At 34.6% G+C, this 22,023-nt stretch overlaps 1 protein-coding gene across 2 annotated transcripts; it reads right to left on the minus strand.

The window, feature by feature from the left end:
• Positions 1-2,823: 2,823 nt before the first annotated feature.
• Positions 2,824-16,763, minus strand: LOC120078571 (uncharacterized). Of its 2 annotated transcripts, none has more exons than XR_016529897.1 (15): positions 16,528-16,763; positions 14,576-15,230; positions 14,158-14,470; positions 10,897-11,043; positions 10,730-10,818; positions 10,523-10,615; positions 10,194-10,320; positions 9,789-9,853; positions 9,517-9,691; positions 9,010-9,204; positions 8,847-8,894; positions 5,350-5,492; positions 5,155-5,237; positions 4,516-4,631; positions 2,824-3,255 (listed from the first exon to the last, which is right to left on the minus strand). XR_016529897.1 is itself a non-coding variant. In XM_039032848.2 (15 exons), exons 2-15 carry the CDS (start codon positions 15,163-15,165, stop codon positions 3,185-3,187), a joined length of 2,259 nt encoding a protein of 752 aa, XP_038888776.2. In that variant the 5' UTR covers positions 15,166-15,230; positions 16,528-16,763; the 3' UTR covers positions 2,824-3,184. The 2 variants fall into 2 exon arrangements, 1 of the variants encoding a protein (XP_038888776.2); XM_039032848.2 differs by having other exon boundaries at positions 5,350-5,496.
• Between the last annotated feature and the right edge of the window lie 5,260 nt (positions 16,764-22,023).

The following is a 22,023-nucleotide window of genomic DNA, read 5'->3' on the forward strand; positions in this document are numbered from 1 at the left end:
TTGGTGCAGTTTGTTGAACTCCAAATAATCGACTTTTATGATGATTATTTTCATTTCGAAATTTTTTTATTCAATAATTCTACCAATCTTTGTGTTGAATAAAATATGAATTGCAATTTTTTTTCTTTTTTCTTTCTTTCTTTTTGGATAATAAACAACAATTAACCCACTACATTTCTTGTAAGAATATAATTAAATGAAATGGGAAACAAAAAAAGCAATCAAAACTTTTTCTTCTTCTTCCAGTTGATGCTTTGTATTTTTACTCTGTCATTATTTTTTTTTAATCAAATCTCCCTAATCATCTTAGCGACTAATGGAATGTCATCACATTTCTTCAAAATTTCACTTTCAATTCCTCCAAATTTGGATGATCGTCAAATAACAAATCTCTATTTTTCACTATTTCTTGCCATAAAATGTTCTAAGAAAAAATATCCATTTTATGATTTTTTTTCTGTTAAGTAGCACATACTTTTCAACTACATATATACTTTTCCAAATATTACTAACACTCATTTGATATGTGAATTCAATTAAATAAAAATATTTTACAAATTTCTATGTATAAGCATTACACATAATGTAGATAAAATAATATTATTTATATAATCAACAACCCTACAACATACTTTAATAGTCATCGGTCTTAGAATAGTCGAAAATAGTTGTCCAAGTTGATTATCGAAGATGGTTTTTGCTGGAGTTTGTAGTTGGAAGTGGTTGTCGAAACCTGAAGTTGGTTGCATAAATGTGATATTGGAGTTGGTTGTCGAAGTTTGTCATCGGATGTGATTTTCAGAGCCCGAAGTTGGTGTCGGAGTTGGTCGCGTGAAAGTGGTTATCGAAGTTAATCATCCAAGATGATTTTCGTCGGAGTTTGTAGTCAGAGGTGATTATTGGAGTTGGTTGTCGTAGTTGCTCACTCGAAGATGGTCATCGAAGTTGATTATCAAAGGTGATTTTCGACATAGTCGGAGATGGTTGTTTTCAACCTACGAAGGTGGTTGTCGAAGTTGGTCATTGGAATTTGTTGTCGAAGGTGGTTGCCATAACCCAAATTGGTCGTCGAAGTTGGTTGCGAAAAGGTGATCGTCAAAGTTGGGTCACCGGAGTTGTCAATGGAGGTGGTGGCCGAAACCCAAAATTGGTCGTCGAAGTTATCATTGGAGGTCGTTTTGTTGGAATTGCTCGCTCGAAGGTGGTCATCAAAGTTGACCATCAAAGGTGATTTTCATCCGAGTTTGTAGTTAGAGATGATTATCAAAACTTACAAAGGTGGTTGTTGGAGTTGGTTATCAAAATTTGTTGTCGGAGGTGGTTGTTGGAACCCAAAATTGATCATTGGAGTTGGTCACGCAAAAGTGATCGTCAAGATTGGGTCACCGGAGTTGTCATTGGAGGTGGTTGTCAGAGTTCAAAATTGGTCGTTGGAGTTGATCACCGAAGTTATCATCGAAGATGGTTGTCAAAGCCTAGAGTTGGTTCTTAAAGTGTAGCAACGATAGTTGCCGACAGTGACCGATGGGTGAAACCATTGAAAATAATAGAAGAAGGAATAGTGGTGAGTTGACAAAAATATACCAACTCAATTCCATGTTTACAAAATCCAAAAGTCGTGCATTTTCAAATATTTTAGTACTATACAATTACATATTTTCTTCTATTTACTATAATTTCTTTTCTAAAAGTTTTAGTTTAGGGTTAACATTAATATTAGACACATTAATAGATTAATACAACAAAATGAACATAAGTACTAGAGTGGATACAGAGATACATACCACTAAAAACAATAGGTCCAACAATTCCTTCCATACTATTAGATAAGGGGGTGAAGGAGGACCATAATTACAAAATGGGTCTTATAAAATCAACCATGGAGTGGTTGGACTCTAAAGATAACTCCTTATGATTTGCATGCCATTCGGAAACATATCGAATTTGAAAGAAAAGCTCGAAAAGCCTTGAGATTAGACAAAATACAACCAAGTAGATGGAAGTTGTGGCAGAAGATCAAATCCCGAATAACAACCTTAATGATTTCATGACAACTTACAAACCCGAAAGTATGACTTTCCTTTGTTTCAATTTAGGGGAATGATGGTCACATTTCATTCCTCTTCTAGTCTACAGTTTTGTAGACATTGTTTGTTGAACTTGTGTCTAGATTGTGTTACTACAAGTTCTTGTTAAGTCTATAATTTCAATTCTAATTTGTTGATTATGGATTTATTAAAATGGTAATTGGTTGGTAAGTCTGTAAAAACTGAACAGAGAGAAACTTGTAGTTTCTCAATTTATCCCATTTTCTAAAAAAATGTTTCTTAAAATGTTGAAACAAGAAACGAAAATAGTTATCAAACACGATAGATTCTTTGAAAATGAGAAACAAAAATAGAAAAGATGAAACGTTATCAAACAAACCCTAAATTACAAAAATAAACTTCAGCAGTAGAGAGTAGGTTGTTAATAAATATATAAGGACGTGGGGTAGATGCTAATGGTGTCATTTTTTAATATAAGAAACATCCATAAATGGAACAGGAAGAAACCTCACACCTATAGGTAATTTACAAAGGATTTTCCAATTAAAATGAGTAAAGGGGTGCGTAATTTTGCACCAATAAAAAGCCATGGACAAAATCAAATCCATTTGCTGGGTGAGAGAGACAATGAAAGGGGAGGAGGAATCCGGTAAGGAGAGATTGAAATTTTACTTTCTAATTTTAGCAAAAACTAATAATAAATAAAATAAGTAGAAACCTGTCCATGTATATGAAACATAACTGAAGAAGACAGCAGCCACCATTTACGGACTTCTTGGGACCAACTTTTCTGCTAATATTTCTATTCACCAACTCCAAAACATGGATAAGGCATTAATTACTACAATATTACATCTTATAGTTTCTAAATTTTGAGTTCCCCAATACAAAGTAAAATTTTTCCTATCATTTAGTTTGCACGTATTTATGAAGCTAACCAATAGATTGATTACATGAGCACAGGAACGATTCCTAAAAGTATTTCCTATGTTCGGCTTCAAGTTTGAAGATTTAACTGTTTCCCGAAAAGAGAAATGGCTCGGATTTTGGTTTAAACTAGTCTACCCATACGAGAGTTCAGAAAGCTGCTATATCAAAAAATGTGAATCTTTTACCTTGTATAATTGTTGATATTTTCAATGTTCAGAGTTAGCATCTTCTGCTTGACTGCCCAATCTCACAATGTCTTCTACCAGAATTTTACCATCTGTTGCAATGAAATTAATAGGAAGTTAAGTTTATAGAATATTGCAACTTCATATGCAGCAGCTCTATTATGCATTCTAGGAAAAGAACAATCAGACATGATTATTTAGATTTGTAGGTTGCTTTCAGTTGTTCATAATATTCAACACCCTATTAGAAGCTCAGTTTTCTTACAAATGTAGATTTTTTGCTATCATATATTTGATGTGATCAAAATGAAATTTTCGATTTTATGACAATTGACAACAGTACTTTATTTTAACTTTCTTGAATTGTGTCCAACTGAAACTTGTCTTGTTAATCCGCAACGAGCAAGTATGAGATGTCAAAGTAGAATTAGTTAAGCATTGAGGAAAAGTTGTATAGAGCAAGGTTGTTAAATTATGAAACGAACTACGTATCTAAATGACATTTTAGTGTATCGTATCTTATCGTGTATCGTAAGTTTCAATTTGATAGATAAAATTAAAATCTAAATAAAAATAATTATAGTAAAACAAATAACAACATATTAAATAACTTCAAAAGGTGATTGAAATCTAAAATACTACATGTTCATGAAGGGTTACATTTGAAAAAAAGAATTAAAAAAAGTCATCAAAAACGACTACAAATAGTCAGGATCGAAAAAATTGAAAAGTTACATGGGTGAAGCGTGAAGGGAAATTATTGCATTTAATGATATTTGCTATTTTGAATTTAATATAATTAAATATTAGTTGTGTAGTTAAAAGAATAGGAATATATTGGTGTGCGATTTTTGTCCATGCTAGTTGCCAACTGCTCCACAGAGTCTTCCTCTAACGCCCGGTAACATTAAACCCTAAGAAAGGTTGTAGGCTCTTTTTTTCCCTAAGTTTTTACTGATTATTAAATCGGATGATCCGATTCATGCGATTCACACTCTTGAATCGTCTGATACTACTCATTTCCAATTACCTAAGAGCAAAGGGACCCAATTACCAATTACCTAGCAAAAAAGAAACTGACAGGGAGCAAGTGATGGCTAACACAAACACAAGAAAGTTTTTTTTAAAAAAAAAAAAAAAAAATCATAGTTTCACGGATTCTCATGATCTTTTTAATTCTAATCTGAATAACGCTACTTAGGAGATTTAAGACAGAAAAAACAAAAATAATGATAATATTAAGAAAAATAACATAAATAAGGAAAAGAGAGTAAGATATACACTGTTCTGGGAAAAAATGCAAAATACCAATAATAAACCAGAGAACTTGTAGAAAACAACAAACAATATACCTTTATCTTTGGAAAGACTGCTGATTAACTCTTGGATGCCTTCCTTTCCTAATGTATCTTTTAAGTACATAGCAGCAGCAGCAACCTCTTCAGGAGTTACTTTACCATCAAAATCCCTACAAGAAAATACAAACAGAGTTGAAAGTGAAATATGCAACAGAGGACCTCCGAATAATGCACTAACAAGCTTAGTTTGCTTCATCACTAAAATGAACAAAGCAATGAAATTGAAAAATGAGACAAATTCATGCTAATTAAGAAATGTTGAGGATTATTCACATGAAAAGCTGTGATTGAGGTCACAGGGGAAAATGTACAATTAGAGGCTTTTTTGTTAAAATTTTCCCCGTCAGCTGCCATCTGGGAAAAATAACAATTTTCACTAATTAAGTACAACAGCAAAGGGGGAAATGCTAAATCCTTTGAGAGATAAAAAGAACAGACCAATAAGACCACTCAAAAAGAATTCGACGATCAAGCTAGTATAAAGGGATTTTCAATGGGGACAAAGAATGAAGGGAACATTAAGAGCATAGTTCAGATCATCATAAGTCCTGATCACATCAAGAAGTAGTTGCATGTGTAAGGTACAAAAAGAACCTGGAACTTGAATGATAGAAAATAGAATGAAACAAGTACCTGTCTAGTAATTGCCAACGATTGCCAATTTTGGCATCCACATCATCAATTTCCTTTTCTAGTTTTTGAAGCATAGCATCAACCTGGAAGATGACCAAGAATTTGAATACATCAAGTCAAAAGCATTCTACATATCATGTGATACAAAAAGTTCAAAAAATTTATGAAATTTATAAGTTCTGTGGGAAGTCTCACTCTTTCAACAAGTGCTGATGAAATCTCATCTCCTTCTGACGCTTCAGTAGATTGATCACTTTCTTCTCGAGCAGCTCTATATGCCTCCATAACCTCCTTTTCACCATCTGTGCCTTCTTTTCCCACCATGCTATTATAGAGTTCTATCTAGATATGTCATGATATAATATGATAGTTACTACCAGAAGAATATCAATTCAATACAGAAAGTAATATAAAAGAAAATAAGGTACTTTTCTTTGGCCAAAAATAAATAAATAAGTAAATTACTCTGGTCCATCACAACTGCTTGCTCAAACCAAGAAAATTTACTCCCATTACATTCTAATATATAATGACAAAAAATTTATTTCCCTAACTTAATCAAGAAACACCTAGATTCGTCAACTTAATCTTACGACAACTGTTGAAATCCATGGGACCCCCATGTTTAGACATCATTTTCACCAACAAGAGAGAAAAGGCGAAGAGAAAGAAAGGGAGAAAGTGTCATGTGATAGTGTAAGTCCTCCTTTATCAAGACATTCGAGAAGTAAAATGGGAATAACGAGAAGAATGAGGAAAACGGTTAGAGTGGGCCAATTTGGGAGAAGGGCAAGGGATTTGAGCGTGGTCCATTAGCTGAGAGTATTTGTTCAGGAAGGAGGGGACCTTGTTGGGTAGCTTTTGAGTGAGTAGTAGTGAGTCGTAGAGTAGAGAGAACCAGCTCTCTCTCTGGAGGAAAAGGATTGGGGATTACTTGTTCCTTTTTAGTTTCATCCCTAATCTTTCTGCCGCTGCATAAGAAACTCTGTATATTGAAAAACTATCAATATAACCATGTTCTACTCGAGATATCTTGTGTTTTCTTGTGTTTTGGTTCATTTTCTGCAGGTTAGGTAGCTTGGATATGTAACAGATAACCTCAGGTAGTCATGTTACTAAAGAATTACATAAATTTAAAGAAAGAATATAGGATATCAAATGATGTCAAATAATCAAATAGAGAAAAGAGTAACACTAATGTTGAGATCCTTTTGGTCTAACTTGAATTCATGGACGTAGAAATAATAATTAGCATTTGAATAATACAAGAAGATTACTTCTAGTCATGTCTCAATTAAAAATGTATAATATTTTTTAAATAAAAATGTATAGTAATCAAGTATTGTAGTTTAATTTTCTGTTTAATCTAATAATAATAGAAAATAATTCTTTTAGATTTCTTTTATCATTTAGAACCATATTTATAATTAAAGAAAATGTTAATAAATAATAGTAAAGTAATTTCGAATTTATTTTTCAATATGCTACTAACGTAGAAAATTAACTAAATTATTTACAAAATTTGGCTATCTGACCATTAGCCTAACTATTTTAACATACAAAAGGCTTCCAATATAGTTTGTAACCTTTAATAAAATAATAATCTAATTAATATCATTCAGTATGGGGTGTTTGGCTCACCGACATAAGTTGAGTTGAGTTGAGTTGGTATAATATACCAACTCATTGTTTGGCCCACCAACTTTAAATGTTGGTGGAGTTGAGTTGGTATATTTTACCAACTCACCCCAACTCTCCCTTCTTCCAATGTTTTCAATGGCTTCACCCATTGCCCACTGTCACATTCCGAGAACTAACTCCGGGCTCTGACAACTACCTCCGATGAAAACTTTGGCAACCAACTCCGGGCTCCAACAACCACCTTCGATGACAGTTCCGACGACAAACTCCAGGCTTTGACAACCTTCGCACGGCCAACTCCAACAACCACCTCCGTTGACTCGACTCTAACCAACTCCGATGACCAATTTCAGTCTTCGACAACCACCTCCGACAATAAACTCCAATGAAAAACATCTTAAATGACCACCTTTGAATGAGCAACTTCAACAACCCTCTCGGGGCTTCGACAACCACCTCCGACGACAAACTCTGACAACCAACTCTAATACTACATTCATGCGATTAACATTCGGGCTCCGATAGCCCCTTCCGACGGCAAAAATATTTTCGATGATCAACTTCAACGACCACCTTCGCCCGACCAACACCGGGATTGCAAAACCATTTCCAACGACGAACTTCGACGACCAACTCCAATACCACCTTCATGCGACCAACTTAAGACTCTGACAACCACCTCAACTACAAACTCCAGTGAAAGCATCTTTGATAATTAACTTCGACAACCACCTCCGACTATTATAAGACTGATGATGTTAAAATATGTTGTAGAATTGTTGATTATATAAAAAAATATTATTTTGTCTACATTAAGTGCAATATTTATACGTAAAAAATTGTAAAAAAATATTTTTATTCAATTAAATTCATATATCAAATGAGTGTTAAAAATATTTAGACGAAAAGTAAGTATATAGTTGAAAAGTATGTAACATATAAAAAAAAAAACATAAAATGAAAAAAATTTCCTGAAATATTTTCTAGCAAGAATTAGTGAAAAATAGAGATTTGTTCTCCGATGATCCTCGAAATTTAGAGGAATTGAAAATGAAATTATTGAAGAAATGTAGTGACATTTCATTGGTTACTAAGATGATGAGAGAGATCTAATTAAAAAAAATTCATTACATAGTAAAATTATAGAGCAACAACAGGAAGAAAAAGAAGAAGATGAAAATGAAATTCATGGAGAAAAATTAAGAATCAAAAGTTTTGATTTCTCTTTGGTTTCTCATTTTAGTTAACCATATTTCTACAAGAAATGTAATGAATTAATTGTTGTTCATTGCTCAAAAAAGAAAGAAAAAAAAAATTTAACAATTAAAAGAAAAAAATTTCAATCAATATTTTATTCAAACAAAGATGGGTAAAATTACTAAATAAAAAAGTTATAAAACAAAAATAGTAAAAGTATATTATTTAGAGTTCAAAAAACTGCACCAGATATCCCAGACATATGAACTCAACTTTGTATCCCAAACACAGACATGAACTTAGGCCAAATAACTTTGCACCCCAAACACAGACATATGAACTCTACAGATATATAAACTCCACAGACATGAATTCCAGACATTCTATCTCAATTCAGCGCCTTAAACAACCTCTTAAGATGCTCACAAAAATGATTTCTCAACATTCCTCCATTTGATATATTGAAGATGAAGTTATATATTAAACATCAAATGTTTCTACTTAGGGTAAAAAAATATATATCTCTCGAAGATGTCTGGAAGGTCTGTAACAGAAGCAAGCAAAGTTAACAAACACAATATTTTGAGACCCAAAAAAACAAATAAAAATGTCATCATTCTTTCTATCACAGGAAAAATTATGAAAGAATGGGAAGTAAATATATGAAAATAAAAAATAAACAAAAGAATGTAAGGAAACCGGAAAGAAAGAACAAGCAGTGTACGGCTTCGTATCTCTTAGCACCGAAACCACTGTCCATTGCTCCACACATAGAGGGCTAATTAAAATATTCACTAAACTATATAATAACCAGGCAACCATAGACATTCATATGTTATGCAACTGATGTATACCTCCTTATTCACAAGCTGCAGGAATTCTTCACGCTCCCTACTGACGGACTGCATGTACATAAGCAACAGAAATGAGACCAAAGACAGGGCCTATCACTTGAAATTTTTTTCAGAACAGAAGTGAGATAAGTATTAGACCAAGATCTTAGTTTTCATTTCTTACAGAGGCAGAAGCTAAAACAGCCAATGCACGACTGACTTCACAGAGGTGCTCTTGTTTTTCTGAAGCTTTTGCTCTAGCTTGTTCTATAGCTTCTCTTGCCATGGGGTTGACTATCTCCTTCAAAGCTATATCTTCTTGGCTGGATTTTGATTCCTTCAATTTAGCTTGTTCCTCTTCTTCTTTCTCTTCCTCCTCCTACATGCACAAACCATTTGCTGAGACTTCAACCTATAAACTAAATGTACTCTTTATCTTGATCCAAATATAAGCTAAAAAACCATAGAAGCTAGAAAGCATTGCCTAAGCTCACAAAGAAACTCTTCTGCAACGCTCAAGATTCATAATACATGCTAAAACAAAAAAAAACAAAAGCAATCATTATGGATCAAGACGATATAATATATTCTAGGAGGATTCAAATATTTCGTAATACAGAAGTGGAAACCAATTCCTTTTTTCTTTTTTTTCTTTTTCTTTAAAAAAATAATTTTTTAAAAAAAAACCAACCTTGATCATTTCTTCCTGCATCTCAAGGAATTCTAACTTTCTCCTCCTTTCTGATATGGAATCTTCAGATGGCAGAGCAGTAAAACCAACGGTGTCCACAACCTCATCTGGCAGGGAAGACAATGTAGCCAGGACAGCTTCCTCTGGTTTCAACTTTCCAGATACTGTGAACGCTCTGGGAAAGGTATAAAAAAAGAAATTCATACTTATGTCAGCAAGCAGTTGGGCTGAAAGTTTGAAGAGAAGAGACAACTCAACCAACTTAAAATCACCTTGAAAGGATCAACAGTGAAGATGGAACAGAATGGTTAAGTGACAGATCCAACCAATCACAAAGCTGCAAGTGAATTGACAACAAATAAGAACGCCAGACTCTAGTCTGGAACTTCTTGTATCAATTTATAAGATAAAAGAGTAGAAGCTTTTAAAAAATCAAGATATTAGCCTTATGGTCTATCCCTACTCATTGACATGTGTATTAAGAGAATCACAGGTGTTACAACCTATCATACAAATGTTCCATTTTCAAGTTTCAACTGCTTCCAGGAAAGGGAAGAAAAGATCATGTAAAAGAAAAGTAAGTTACAAAAACAAATGCCATCAATGAAATCTTATCCATCATTTTATAATAAGTTACCAAAAGCAACTGCTATGCAAAATGGTCAAGACCAAGGAACCTGTTGGCGCATTTCTTCTACTGAGAGTAATCCAAGCATGCCTCTCTCCCGACAATCTTCACGAAGCTCAGATTCAGAAAGGGTCTCCACACCTTCTGCTTGTATTAACTTATCATCTTCCTTTATCCTGTAGAAAAACAAATTCACTCCCCAAATTAACACAATTTCTAAATAATGATTCATCAACCCTGTAACAGTTTTTAACTCCATCGTTAAGATTAATTCTATTCTATCCAATTATGTACTGAACCTCTTGGATCTTGCATATTTTTAGGGGGGAAAGGGAGCAAGTGTATTGTGAAACTGCAAATTACGAGAAAAAAACATACCATTGCAATCTTTTACGGAGCATATATCGTAAATATGCATCGGTTCCAAACGGGCTGATGCCCATGTACTTGCACATATTTACTAACCGAGGCCTGAAAACAGGAGGATAGATTGCACATCAAAAAGAGAAGTTATTCTTACTAATTCTATATGAAACTAAAATGAACTAAAACTAACATACAAGAGAATTTATACATAGCTACAACCTGCTGATATTATCTAATGTGAGCTCATCATTGAACAGCTTCGCAAATCCTAAAATTTCCTCATTAGAAACACGAGCACCAGTCCTCAACTGCAAGCACAAGTAGTAGGGGTAGCAAAAAATGCTGAGAAAAGGGGAATAAGGAAAAGTAGCCTGTTAATTAATTACCCTGGTTAAAAACTCATCGAGATCTTCAGCTGTCTTCTTAATTTCTCCACTTCTTGAGTTCTGAACTTCTTTCGCCATTTCCTTGGCTGTGTCTTGAAGGAACTTAGCATACTCTATTCTTGCATTAAGCTTCCTTTTCAACGCTTCCTGCATGTTGAGAAATTAAGAAGAAAATTGGTGTTGAAGGGAATGAGAAGAACAGGACACCATATTAATTTTAAGCAGGTGAAATTAAATAAGACAGACCCAGAATTTATGTATCAACTAGGAAAGTAAAGATCTCTTTACCTCCCCAGTCAGAATTATTAGAAAATGAGCACTTGGAAGTTTGAAGAGGCACAAAGAAGGACAAGAAAAAATAAATCAGTTCATATTTAATCTAGTCTAGACTAGAGATCCTCGATATTCAAGAATTGGTAATTCTATGAAAGAAAGCTACTCTCTCTCTCTCTCTCCCCCTCCCCCCTTCCTTTAGTAGTTATAGTCTAGACTAGAGATCCTCGATATTCAAGAATTGGTAATTCTATGAAAGAAAGCTAGATTGCAATCACCCTCCTCAACTCACTTACCTCTACATTTCAGGCTCTAACTGACCTACTTACATATTTTCTCCTCATACTTCGTATTGGGACAAGAACTTTCTCCCCCCAAATGAGTCACTCATTCCTCTTGGGACACGGATCACCTAAAATATGCAAATGACAATCTGTTAGACCACCATTTATATTGACATATAGTAGGAAGGGCAATAAGGGAAAAGAACGTGTTTGTGGAAGTATTGCTTCCAGTGTTTAGAGTTTGTTGGGGGACCACAATTAGTTAAGGAGTAAGGGAGGGAATATATGCGAGGGAAGGGTAGGTAGGTGGTCTGTATGGTTATTTTGTGTAAGGAGTCTTCTCTCTGCAGCGAGTGAGAGGAAGAGAGTCTTTGAAGTTCCTTTTAGAGCAGAGGGTTATACAACCCCAACATCAGAAATGGATAGCAAAATTGTTGGGATACAATTTTGAGGCAGTTTATCAGCCAGGACTTGAAAACAAAGCAACTGATGCTTTATCTCGTGTTCCACCTATAGTGCTAGTTCATTTATCAGCTCCCATATTGCTGGATGTGCAAGTTATTAAATCTGAGGTGGAGAATGATACCAAGCTGCAGGAAATAATAGCTAAATTGCAAGTGGATGCTGTTAGTGTTCCCAAGTTTTCTTCGCAGCAGGGGATTTTGAAGTATAAAGGCAGAATGGTATTATCCAAAAATTCTCCTTTAATTCCTACTGTTTTGCATACTTACCATGATTCAGTTTTTGGAGGATACTCTGGTTATTTGAGAACATATAAGAGATTGACGGGTGAATTATACTGGGAAGGAATGAAAGGTGATGTAAAGAAGTATGGAGAAGAATGTGTAGTTTGCCAAAGGAATAAATCATTAGCTTTGTCACCAGCGGGGTTATTAATGCCATTGGAGGTTTCTGATGTTATTTGGAGTGATATTTCAATGGATTTTATTGAGGGGTCACCTAAGGCAGGGGGATATGATGTGATCTTGGTAGTTGGGATAGGCTGAGCAAATATGGTCATTTTATTGCTTTGAAACATCCTTTCACTGCCAAGTCTGTAGCATATGTGTTTGTCAAGGAGATGGTTAAGTTACATGGATATCCTACTTTGATAGTATCGGATCGAGACAAGTTGTTTGTGAGCCATTTTTTGGCATGAACTTTTCCACTTAGCAGGGATTCAGCTCAATAGAAGTTCAGCGTATCATCCTCATTTGGATTGTCAGATGAAGGTTGTGAATCGAAGTGTGGAAGCTTATTTGCGATGTTTTTGTGGAGAAACACCAAAAGAATGGATTTCATGGTTACATTGGGCAGAGTATTGGTACAATACTACTTACCAAATTTCAATTGGAGTGACCCCATTTCAGGTTGTGTATGACCACATGCCACCACCTTTTTGTTGACTACAAATTCCTCTTTAGACCAGCAACTGAGGGAGCGTGATGTGGCCTTGCATGTGCTAAAAGAGCATTTGCGTGTGGCACAAGACAAAATGAAGAAATATGCTGATCAAAAGAGGCATCCTTGCGGAGTTTCAGGTGGGTGATTTGATGTTTCTAAAAATTCAACCGTATAGACAGTCTTCGTTGAGGAGAGGCGAAATGAGAAGTTATCACCCAAGTTTTTTGGGCCTTATAGAGTGGTGGATAGAATTGGGCCAGTAGCTTATAAATTGGAGTTACCTCCTTCGGTTACAATTCACCCGGTGTTCCATGTTCCTCAGTTGAAGGGAGCTTTGGGACAGCATCATGAGGTTCAGCCACTGCTTCCTCATTTTTCTAAGATGCATGAGTAGCTTATGGAACCTGCTGAAATTTTTGGATACCGAAAGAATCCAACAACAAAGGCTTGGGAAGTTTTGGTGGGATGGAAAGGGTTGCCGAGTCATGAAGCCACTTGGGAGATATTTGATGATTTTAAGCAACAATTTCCCGATTTTCACCTTGAGGACAAGGTGGATTTGGGACCACCAATTATATTGACATATAGTAGGAAGGGCAATAAGGAAAAAGCACGTGTTTGTGGAAGTATTGCTTCCGGTGTTTAGAGTTTGTTGGGGGACCACATTTAGTTGAGTAAGGGAGGGAATATATCTGAGGGAAGGGTAGGTAGGTGGTCTGTATGCCGTATGGTTATTTTGTGTAAGGAGTCTTCTCTCTATAGTGAGAGGCAAAGAGTCTTTGTCTGTTCTTCTTTTAGTTCATATATTGTACCAGCCTGAGGGTTATTTCCTGAATTCAATAAAGCTTTCTGAATTGGGGTCCTATTACAATCTCTAAAGCCATGCCTAAGCAGTGCTGAGTTTTCTCATAAAATTGCAATCCCATCCCTCCCCCACGGTTCATTCTAAACCACCATCAAAGAAGAGAGTCCTTAAACAAGGAATGATTAAGCCACATATTCTCAAACCTTAAAGGGAAGGACCCCTCGTAAGAAACCAAACAACAAGAAGTTGGCCAGTAATCCACAGAAAAAGGGGAAAAAAGGAAGAAAGGAAAAAAAAACAAACAAACAAATAAACAAGCAAACAAACATCCATCTTATAGGTTATAACAAAGGTCTATGAAGAATATCTAAACATATTGGTAAGATAAATAAAAGCTCAATAGTCCTATCCATTCTATTTTATAAATTCCCAACTGTTGATCAAATTCAGACAATAGAGAAAATGGCATACAAACAGCATGCATAAAAGGGTTACCTGTTCTTTCATCTTGTCTTGAAAAGTTGATGGTAACATGTTGGGAAATAATTTAAGAAAGACTGGCAGCAGAAATTCCATGAATGGAACTATGATAAAAACGGCAAAAGGAACCAGTCGAAAGATATCAGCTGTGGTCCGGGTGAGCTGTTGTCTCTCTCGCCTTGAGAGATTCTTCCCACCAGCAAGTTTTAGAAGCAATCTTGAACTAATCCTCACATCAGCCCACAAAAGTTTGAAACCCAACCAGTAATGTTGTAAGGTTGACACAAATTCTTCTTTCCAGTGAACGAGCTTCTTTGCCCAGTCCTCTCTGAATTGGGGAAAAAAAAAAAAAAAAATCAATGTTCTTAAATCATATTTAAATCTTTCCTCTTAAATACCATTTTTACATTAAATCACAAAGAACAAAGTTAACCTGCTCATTGAAGCAATGGCCCTTACAGCTGGACCTATCCCGATGATGATTGCCCATAGTTTTTGCAAACTGTTGGTAACTATGCTTTTAGACTCTTGCAATCGTCTAGCCTTTGCTTTGGCTTTGGCGGTGCTTAGACCTTCCACAGCTTGATCACATTCCTCTGGAGATGCTTCCTTCCTCTTTTTAGCAACCAATTCATTGTTATCCTCTTCATCACTGCTCAAATCAGGTTGTTTAGCCGCAGAAGTGGAAGCATTGCGGATGGATTGTGATATCAATCCAATTCTGCCAGGAGTATAAACATTGAAACCTCCATGATCTGGTACTGGAATGCTATAGCATATTTGCCTAAACTTCTGAACTCCTGTAAAATTAAGCAATTCACCTTTCTTGGCAAGAGGTCCAGTTCTATTTTCTATACCATAATTAGAAATAGCAGAGGGATCATCATTTTTGGAAACAGAACCACGTGAGCCAGCATTCTGACTAGCATCCCCAGTCAACTGTAAACTTTGAATTGTGCGTATGTACGAGTTCTCATAATGAGAAATAAACCTCTTCCGTCTTAAAATTGCATTGAAAGCCATTATCAAACTATACTACCTTTATGAGCATATATGCATGAACGTTTCTTGAGCAGGCTAAGAGTCAGCTACAAAAGAAATCCAGAACTTTCAATTAGTTTACCATAAACTAAAAAGAAGAACCATTATAAACTTTCTCAGATGATAGTTTCCATCAGAGTAGTTCCACTCCACTGCAAGCAGCACGAGTGTTATTCTTATTCCTTTAGCAAAGTAAAATCACAAATTGAATACCGCAGTTCCAAAATTATATCTACACAAATTATCAACTACTTGATCAAAAATGATGAAGGAGCTAATTTATGAATTTTCACCCTCTAAAAATACGAAATATCATGTTTGCCCCCCTCTAACTACAACCTATTTTAGAGATCAAGTTTCAAAGTTTAATTTTCACAAATTGCCTCCTTAGTTTTCTTATGTTTATGCCTTGGATCCATTGCATAGCATAATACATCAAAACAAGAGGGCATTCATGTTGAACCTAGATTCATCAGTTCGCGTTTTCACCATCAAGTTCAATAATTGATTTTTGTTGAACATAATTTTGTAATTCCATATAAGAAGAAGATATCAAACTTAACAAGTCTACTCTGTAGTTACAATCGAGGACATTTTTCAGAGAACTAGAGCTATAACTTATAAGATCACTTTACTTTCACAAATTTAAAAATAATAATAATAATAATAATAATAAAGAGAGGGAGAGAGGGAGAGAGAGAGAGAGAAGGAGAGAGAAGAGATTTCGGAGAATCAGCTGGAGGAAAAGGCTCTCCGAAAGATCAAATACAAGGAAAATGAAATTTTTAAAACCCTTTAGGAAAATAAAAAACTTAGAACATTTTGGATATGAAAAAATGGTCTACAAAATCCATAACCGCTCGCAATCCATTTCCTTGAACTGAAATTCAACAAAAACTACACATACAGGGAGAAAAAATGCCAGTTTTAAAAAATGAATGCAAATAAGGATTGAAAACAACAACAATCAAAAGAGCAAACAAGACAATTGAGCGACGAAATAGACGACAACAAAGCAAAAAACATCCAATCCAATAAACTTAGAAGAAAAAGTAAATCATAATCAACACCACCAATAAAATCGACAAGATCACATAGCAATAGGCGCTCAGGGCATTGAGCGGTCTTCAAATCAGTACAAGCTTTCCCATGCACTATATGTAACAAACATAAATCCTCAGGCAAAGAAATTGCGCGTGGAAATTCAATCAAACAAGGAACACGGATTCCACATGCAATAAAGAAACGACTAACACCAATCAGAGCTCAAATTACAGAGAGCATACAACTTGGCATAAACAAAAGGGGAAAAAGAGAGCGCAAGAGAAAGTAAATGGAGACTACCGGAGGTAGCAACAGAAAGCGCCTGCAAGGGAGAAAGTAAAGGGAATGGAAGGGGGAGAGAGCAATGGAAGAGAAGAGTTGCCGGAGGAAGGAAATGGGGTTTTAGAGAGGTTGAAGAATAGTTGTTACAGCTACGGCTTATGGAGCCGAATCGCTGAAGTCTAGTGTTTTTGTTATGTTCGTGTGCAGCGTGGTACACTGTATTGAAGTTCTGATGAATTTTCTCCGCAAATTGTAACCGTTGGATCAGGAAGGACTTGTATTTGAATGTCGCTCTGGTATGGATTTCATGTGGAACGGACGAGTTTGAGGGAAAATTGTATAAAATGACTCAAAAAGCAAAAACGTTCCGTGACCTCTTTCTAAAAACTTCCTTTTTGGATGTGATATACCACTTTTATCTTCAATATTAAATATTTTTCCTTGTATTAACTACATCTCTTTTGCTCTTACCTTCGACGACAACAAAACGAAAATTTAAAGTCATTTAAAACTAAAGATGTTTTAACATCTTGCTTACATTTTAAGCATGGTTGGAAAGAACGTAAAAAAATCGTATAAAAATAAGTAGTCATTTAGTTAAAATAGAGTTGTATCAACAAATATATGACAAAAACAAAACAATCATTTGCATAGAAAAAGTGTGTTGACATGACATCAGCATAGGCAATCACTTACATCAGCAAATACGACTGCTGACATCAGCATAGACGATCACGATCGAGACAAAAATGATGTCATTAGTTTCAAGCTTAACCCAAAACAAATAAAAATTTTAAAACACGCACAACTACCAATACTAACACGCAGTAATAGTGGAAGCACGAGATCGATCCTCAAGTAACCTCTTCTAACTAGCAAACTTGACTCTTGAATTCCAAAATGTGGGGGGATGGTTTGTTGGATTTTTAGAAACAAAGTAAAACTAAAACGAGAAATGATATAAATTTTGTAAGAGACTAATAATAGAGACCATAAATCTGGAAATTTTCCTTTTATACAGATGGCGCAGCATTGGGACGGTGGTATGAGCATTGCAACCCTCACTTGCGAAGGCGCACGTGCGCAGATTTTCAATTTTTTTCGTCAATATTCGTAGTGTTGTGATGCTCTTTGGTGGCATTGCGACGCTACCCTGTATGGCCAATTTAAGCATGCTTCTGTCTTTCAACGTTGCCTGATGCTAATCAAAGGGTTGTGATGCTGCTTCTAGTGGTATTTTGGTAAATATTTTGACTTCTTTCAAAATGGGTGACTCTTGGCTTGTTTTTGCTCCTTTTAGCTCCAAACTTCTTCTAAACATTGCAAAACTCCCAGGAACAGAATTAACCTGTACATTCATCATTTTAAGCACATGGGTGGTATAGAATTAAGGGATTTATGCACTAAAACTAAGCTCTTTTCAAGAGTTATCAAAATACCTCCAACTTGGCTCTTGGTCGTCTCGAGCAAGTAAAACTAGAAACATATATTCAAGCAAAATTATGAATCATTTAATTTGTTTATTCATCTTGTCATTTAAAATTTTGTTTATATGCTCATTTAACCTATACAATCAATTGATTCTCTATCGTCAAAGAAGTAGTGATACAAGTAAGCATTTAGAAAGTTAAAATTTATTAACAAAGAGTTGAAAGTTAAAATTTATTAACAAAGAGTTGAAACTTATTTTGAAAAGAAAACTCTTTTTCTAGCAAAATCATAAAAGAAAGGATTGTAAAGCTTTAGTTTATTTAAGAGGCGAAAACTAGTGGAAATGTGTTATCTAACTCTCAATTCCTCTTCGCCCTACACTGGCTTAGTTATTGGTCTAAGATATACCTTAACTTGCATTGTAGAGAAGCAATTTTAAGACAAGGATGCCTTTATACTCATACACATAAATCTTAATTGCCATATCTTTTACCTAGAAGGATACCTTTCACACTCAAACCGTTAGGAACCTAGCACTCTTTTCTAACGGGATCTAACTAGACATGGTGTAGGTAGCTCTTTTCACCTCTATCCATGGACATACACACGTTAGTAAAAGTTGTGTTAAGAAGTAATCTTATTTTGCACGTTTGCTTTATATTTTTTTTTAGAGCAACTAATTTGCTTTTTTTTTTTAATATCACTAGGCCCTTTTTGTTCTCAAACAAAATTTTGAAATCATTTTTCTTAAGAAAAGTTCTTTTCCTTTTTAAAAGAAAATAACTTGAAAATTGAAAATTTTAAAATGTCTAAAATTTTGCTTGCATCTTATAAAAAGAGTGCATCATCAAAATTTCATGGATAAGAATCAAGTGATCATGTAAAAAATCAATTGAGAATATAAAACCAAAAGAATGTGATTATTTTATTTTGTGTTTTCATGTATTCAGTCAATCATGCATTTATTCATTCATAGCAAAATGAGTAAAGAGTTAAAGAATAGTCTTTTGGAGTATCAAAAAGAAATCATAAAAAACAATTTTTAATATGAAAGACATCTATCATCAAGAAATCAAAGATTTGAAATCTCATAATAAAGCCAAACTAAGCCATACACAAATTGTCAAGATAATCAAGATATCACAAAATCTAAATCTAACCTAAGCTCAGTTACTCAAGAGTTCCAGACATACTTATATATATATCACCATAGAGTAAAAAAAAAAAAAAAAAGTAATGGCTCATTTTTTTTAGAAAATTTTTTATCCTTAAAAATGACAAAAAAAACATGTAGTGTTTCCCTACCCCCAACTTTAGAATGAAACATTGTCCTTAATGTTCAACTATGCATATAAAAAGCAAAAAGACAAAAATGAGAGGGATACAGAGAAACTTCCCATGTTTTTGGCAGGTTTTTTTTCTTTGCTTGAGAGCAATTCTTTATTTGACATTTTTACTGAAAAGAAAAATATTTTATTAGACTATACTAAAAATCAAAGATAAAAAAACATGAAAAATAAGAAAGATGAAAATCAAAAAGAAAAATAAAAGAAAATTCGTCTTGCTCTTGCAAATTTTTAACGTCGTTTGCTCGACGTTGGTGAAGAGGGGTGTCAAGTGTACAGGATGAGTTAAACGCAAGTTCAATTGAACTTAGTTTACTTACTCTTCGTTGTAGATTTTGAGTCTATGCCCATTCATTTTTTTTTTTTTTTTTACTCATCTTAAGAAATATAAAAAATTTCAGTCTTTTTAAGCCTTTTCTTCTTGGGATTCTTAAAACAACTACCCAAAAACTTGCTCTTCTTAGGAGATGGGGGAGCCTTGGGCTCAATCTCATTTATCTGCACTTGAAAAACAAACAAAAGTTAGAAGCTTTCCTTTTGTTTTTGTTATGACAAACAAATTTAGAATTAGAATCATGAATTGAAGGTTTTTCTTTCAAACAAACATCTTTCAAAGAAGTGATAATTTTTTTTTTTAGAAGAATCATTCTTTTTGCTAAAATTGTTTGAATCATTGAAATCATCATCTTTTAAAGAAGATTGATCATCCTTTGCAAATTTTAAGAGAAGAATTGACTTTTTCACAAAAGTTTAGAGAAACATCAGAAGAGTTTTTAGAAGTCCAGTCAAAGTCATAGTACATAGAAGGAACTACCAAATAATCAAAATTTTCATACAACATAGAATCAACAACATCATCTATCTCATCATGCAAATCAATAGAGTAGAGAGACAAGTACTCCTTAGGGAATTTCATGACATCATATAATGATTTTACTTCTCCATCAAATTCTACTGAAAAATACCCTTTACACTAAAACAATAGGACTTATAATAGCTTTTGAATATAATCTTTAGAAAATAGGCTATGGAATATCGCACAAAAAAGGGAAAATGTTGAAAATGAAATTTTGAGGGGCGTGAAAAATTTTCGTGTGAAGCGCCATAAGCCTCACTCCATCAATGCACAAAACCCTTCGTTTTTTATTTCTTTTCCCTTTTCACTTATTTCCTCCCCTCTACTCGCAAAACCTAAACTCTTCTTTCTCTCATATCCCTACCCCTATGTCTCTGAAGTTCCAAATTTCAACTTTTTTTTTTTATCACAAAACTTGTGAGGGAAGGAATTTTAACTTCTCCTTAAATTCATTTGACAGAACTAACTTTGCAACTCCATCGAAACCTCCAATATCCTCCTTCAGTACATATGAGATGTGAATCCTGCAGACATGGAAGAAATTCAGACTTCTGAGGTTCCAAAAGGCTTAGAGAACCATGAGCAAAGATTCTATCATTGGAGGTCCAATCGACAAAGAATGGAGGATGAAACAACTTATAAGGCTCGGTGGGGACAGAGTCCTTGTGAGAACTGAATAAAATCGAAGGAAAAGAAGAGTTTGATCCATACTGGGTCATAAGAAGAAAAGGCTTACCTGAAACAAACTCGAGTATCCAAGCATTGAGATTGATTTCTAGTGCTTGAGATATGGGGAAGGCAACAACAAAGGTGGAGATTCGAATGAGTGATTTTGATCCATTTCCTCATTATCGCACTGGGATAGCATTGAAAGTAAGAGATTGGAGAACCTTAATCGAATCATCCAATGTTTAGTAAGTACAAAAGACTACCAACTATCAAATTCAGATTTCTTTTCCCAAATTTCGACACTTGAAACCCTACTACTTCTTTATCTAGAAACTCGTCTGCTCTATTTTTTTTCTCAATTAGTAGTTTGTTTTATTGGTTTTTATGTCCTAAAACTCGCAGTTTGTAAAGTGATAAACATTTTCTATTTATTATTGATTTCATAAATTGTATGAAAGTCTAAATCCAATAAACTAAGACTCATGACTATTGTATGAGTATTTGAACTTTATGTGGAGACATAAGAGTGGATCAGGTTCGAGTAAATAGTCAAAATGAACTATGATACATGAATAAGGTTGGGTACCTTATTCTGGTAACACCATTGGATGCGGCCTAGTTGTTACAAAAAGTTATAAAGTACTACATACGATGTGATCCTAATTCGTACTTTTTTTTTCATGAGGAGTGGGAGCGTCCTATGCAATGAGTTTGCATAGATCAGGATCAAGAAATAAGTAACTCTTACTTTATAACGATGTTTACTATATAAGACTGACTATTTAACCTAGATGACTAGGTAACTCGATCTTAATCTTGAACTAATTATGAACTCCTGTTTATTCAGGATTGGTCTTAGATTTGTATAGGTGAAGGTTGGCTCAACAACACTGACTCAATAAAACTCCCATTTCAAGGGTAAGACCGGATAGATAGCTAGGGACATAGGGTGCAAGAGGGAGTTCACACCTACCCGATTTATGGATAGGAGAAAGATTGTTCTCTCAAGTACTAAATCCAAGTCTTGAACAAGGGGACCCACCTTCTCATTGGGCTGAGAGAGTTTGGATTAGTGATTGGATCACAAACCAATTGTTCATTAGAGGATCGGTAGGAATTTGAGGAGTAAGACGTAATCTCAAGGGTAAAACAGATATCTGACCCAACCGTTATTATGAACAACCTGTGAAGGGTCGACTTCCTGATTATGGT

The sequence above is a fragment of the Benincasa hispida genome, chromosome 5 (genome assembly GCF_027475165.1).
Source record: "Benincasa hispida cultivar pf3 chromosome 5, pf3_genome.v1.1, whole genome shotgun sequence".
Classification (NCBI taxonomy): domain Eukaryota; kingdom Viridiplantae; phylum Streptophyta; class Magnoliopsida; order Cucurbitales; family Cucurbitaceae; genus Benincasa; species Benincasa hispida.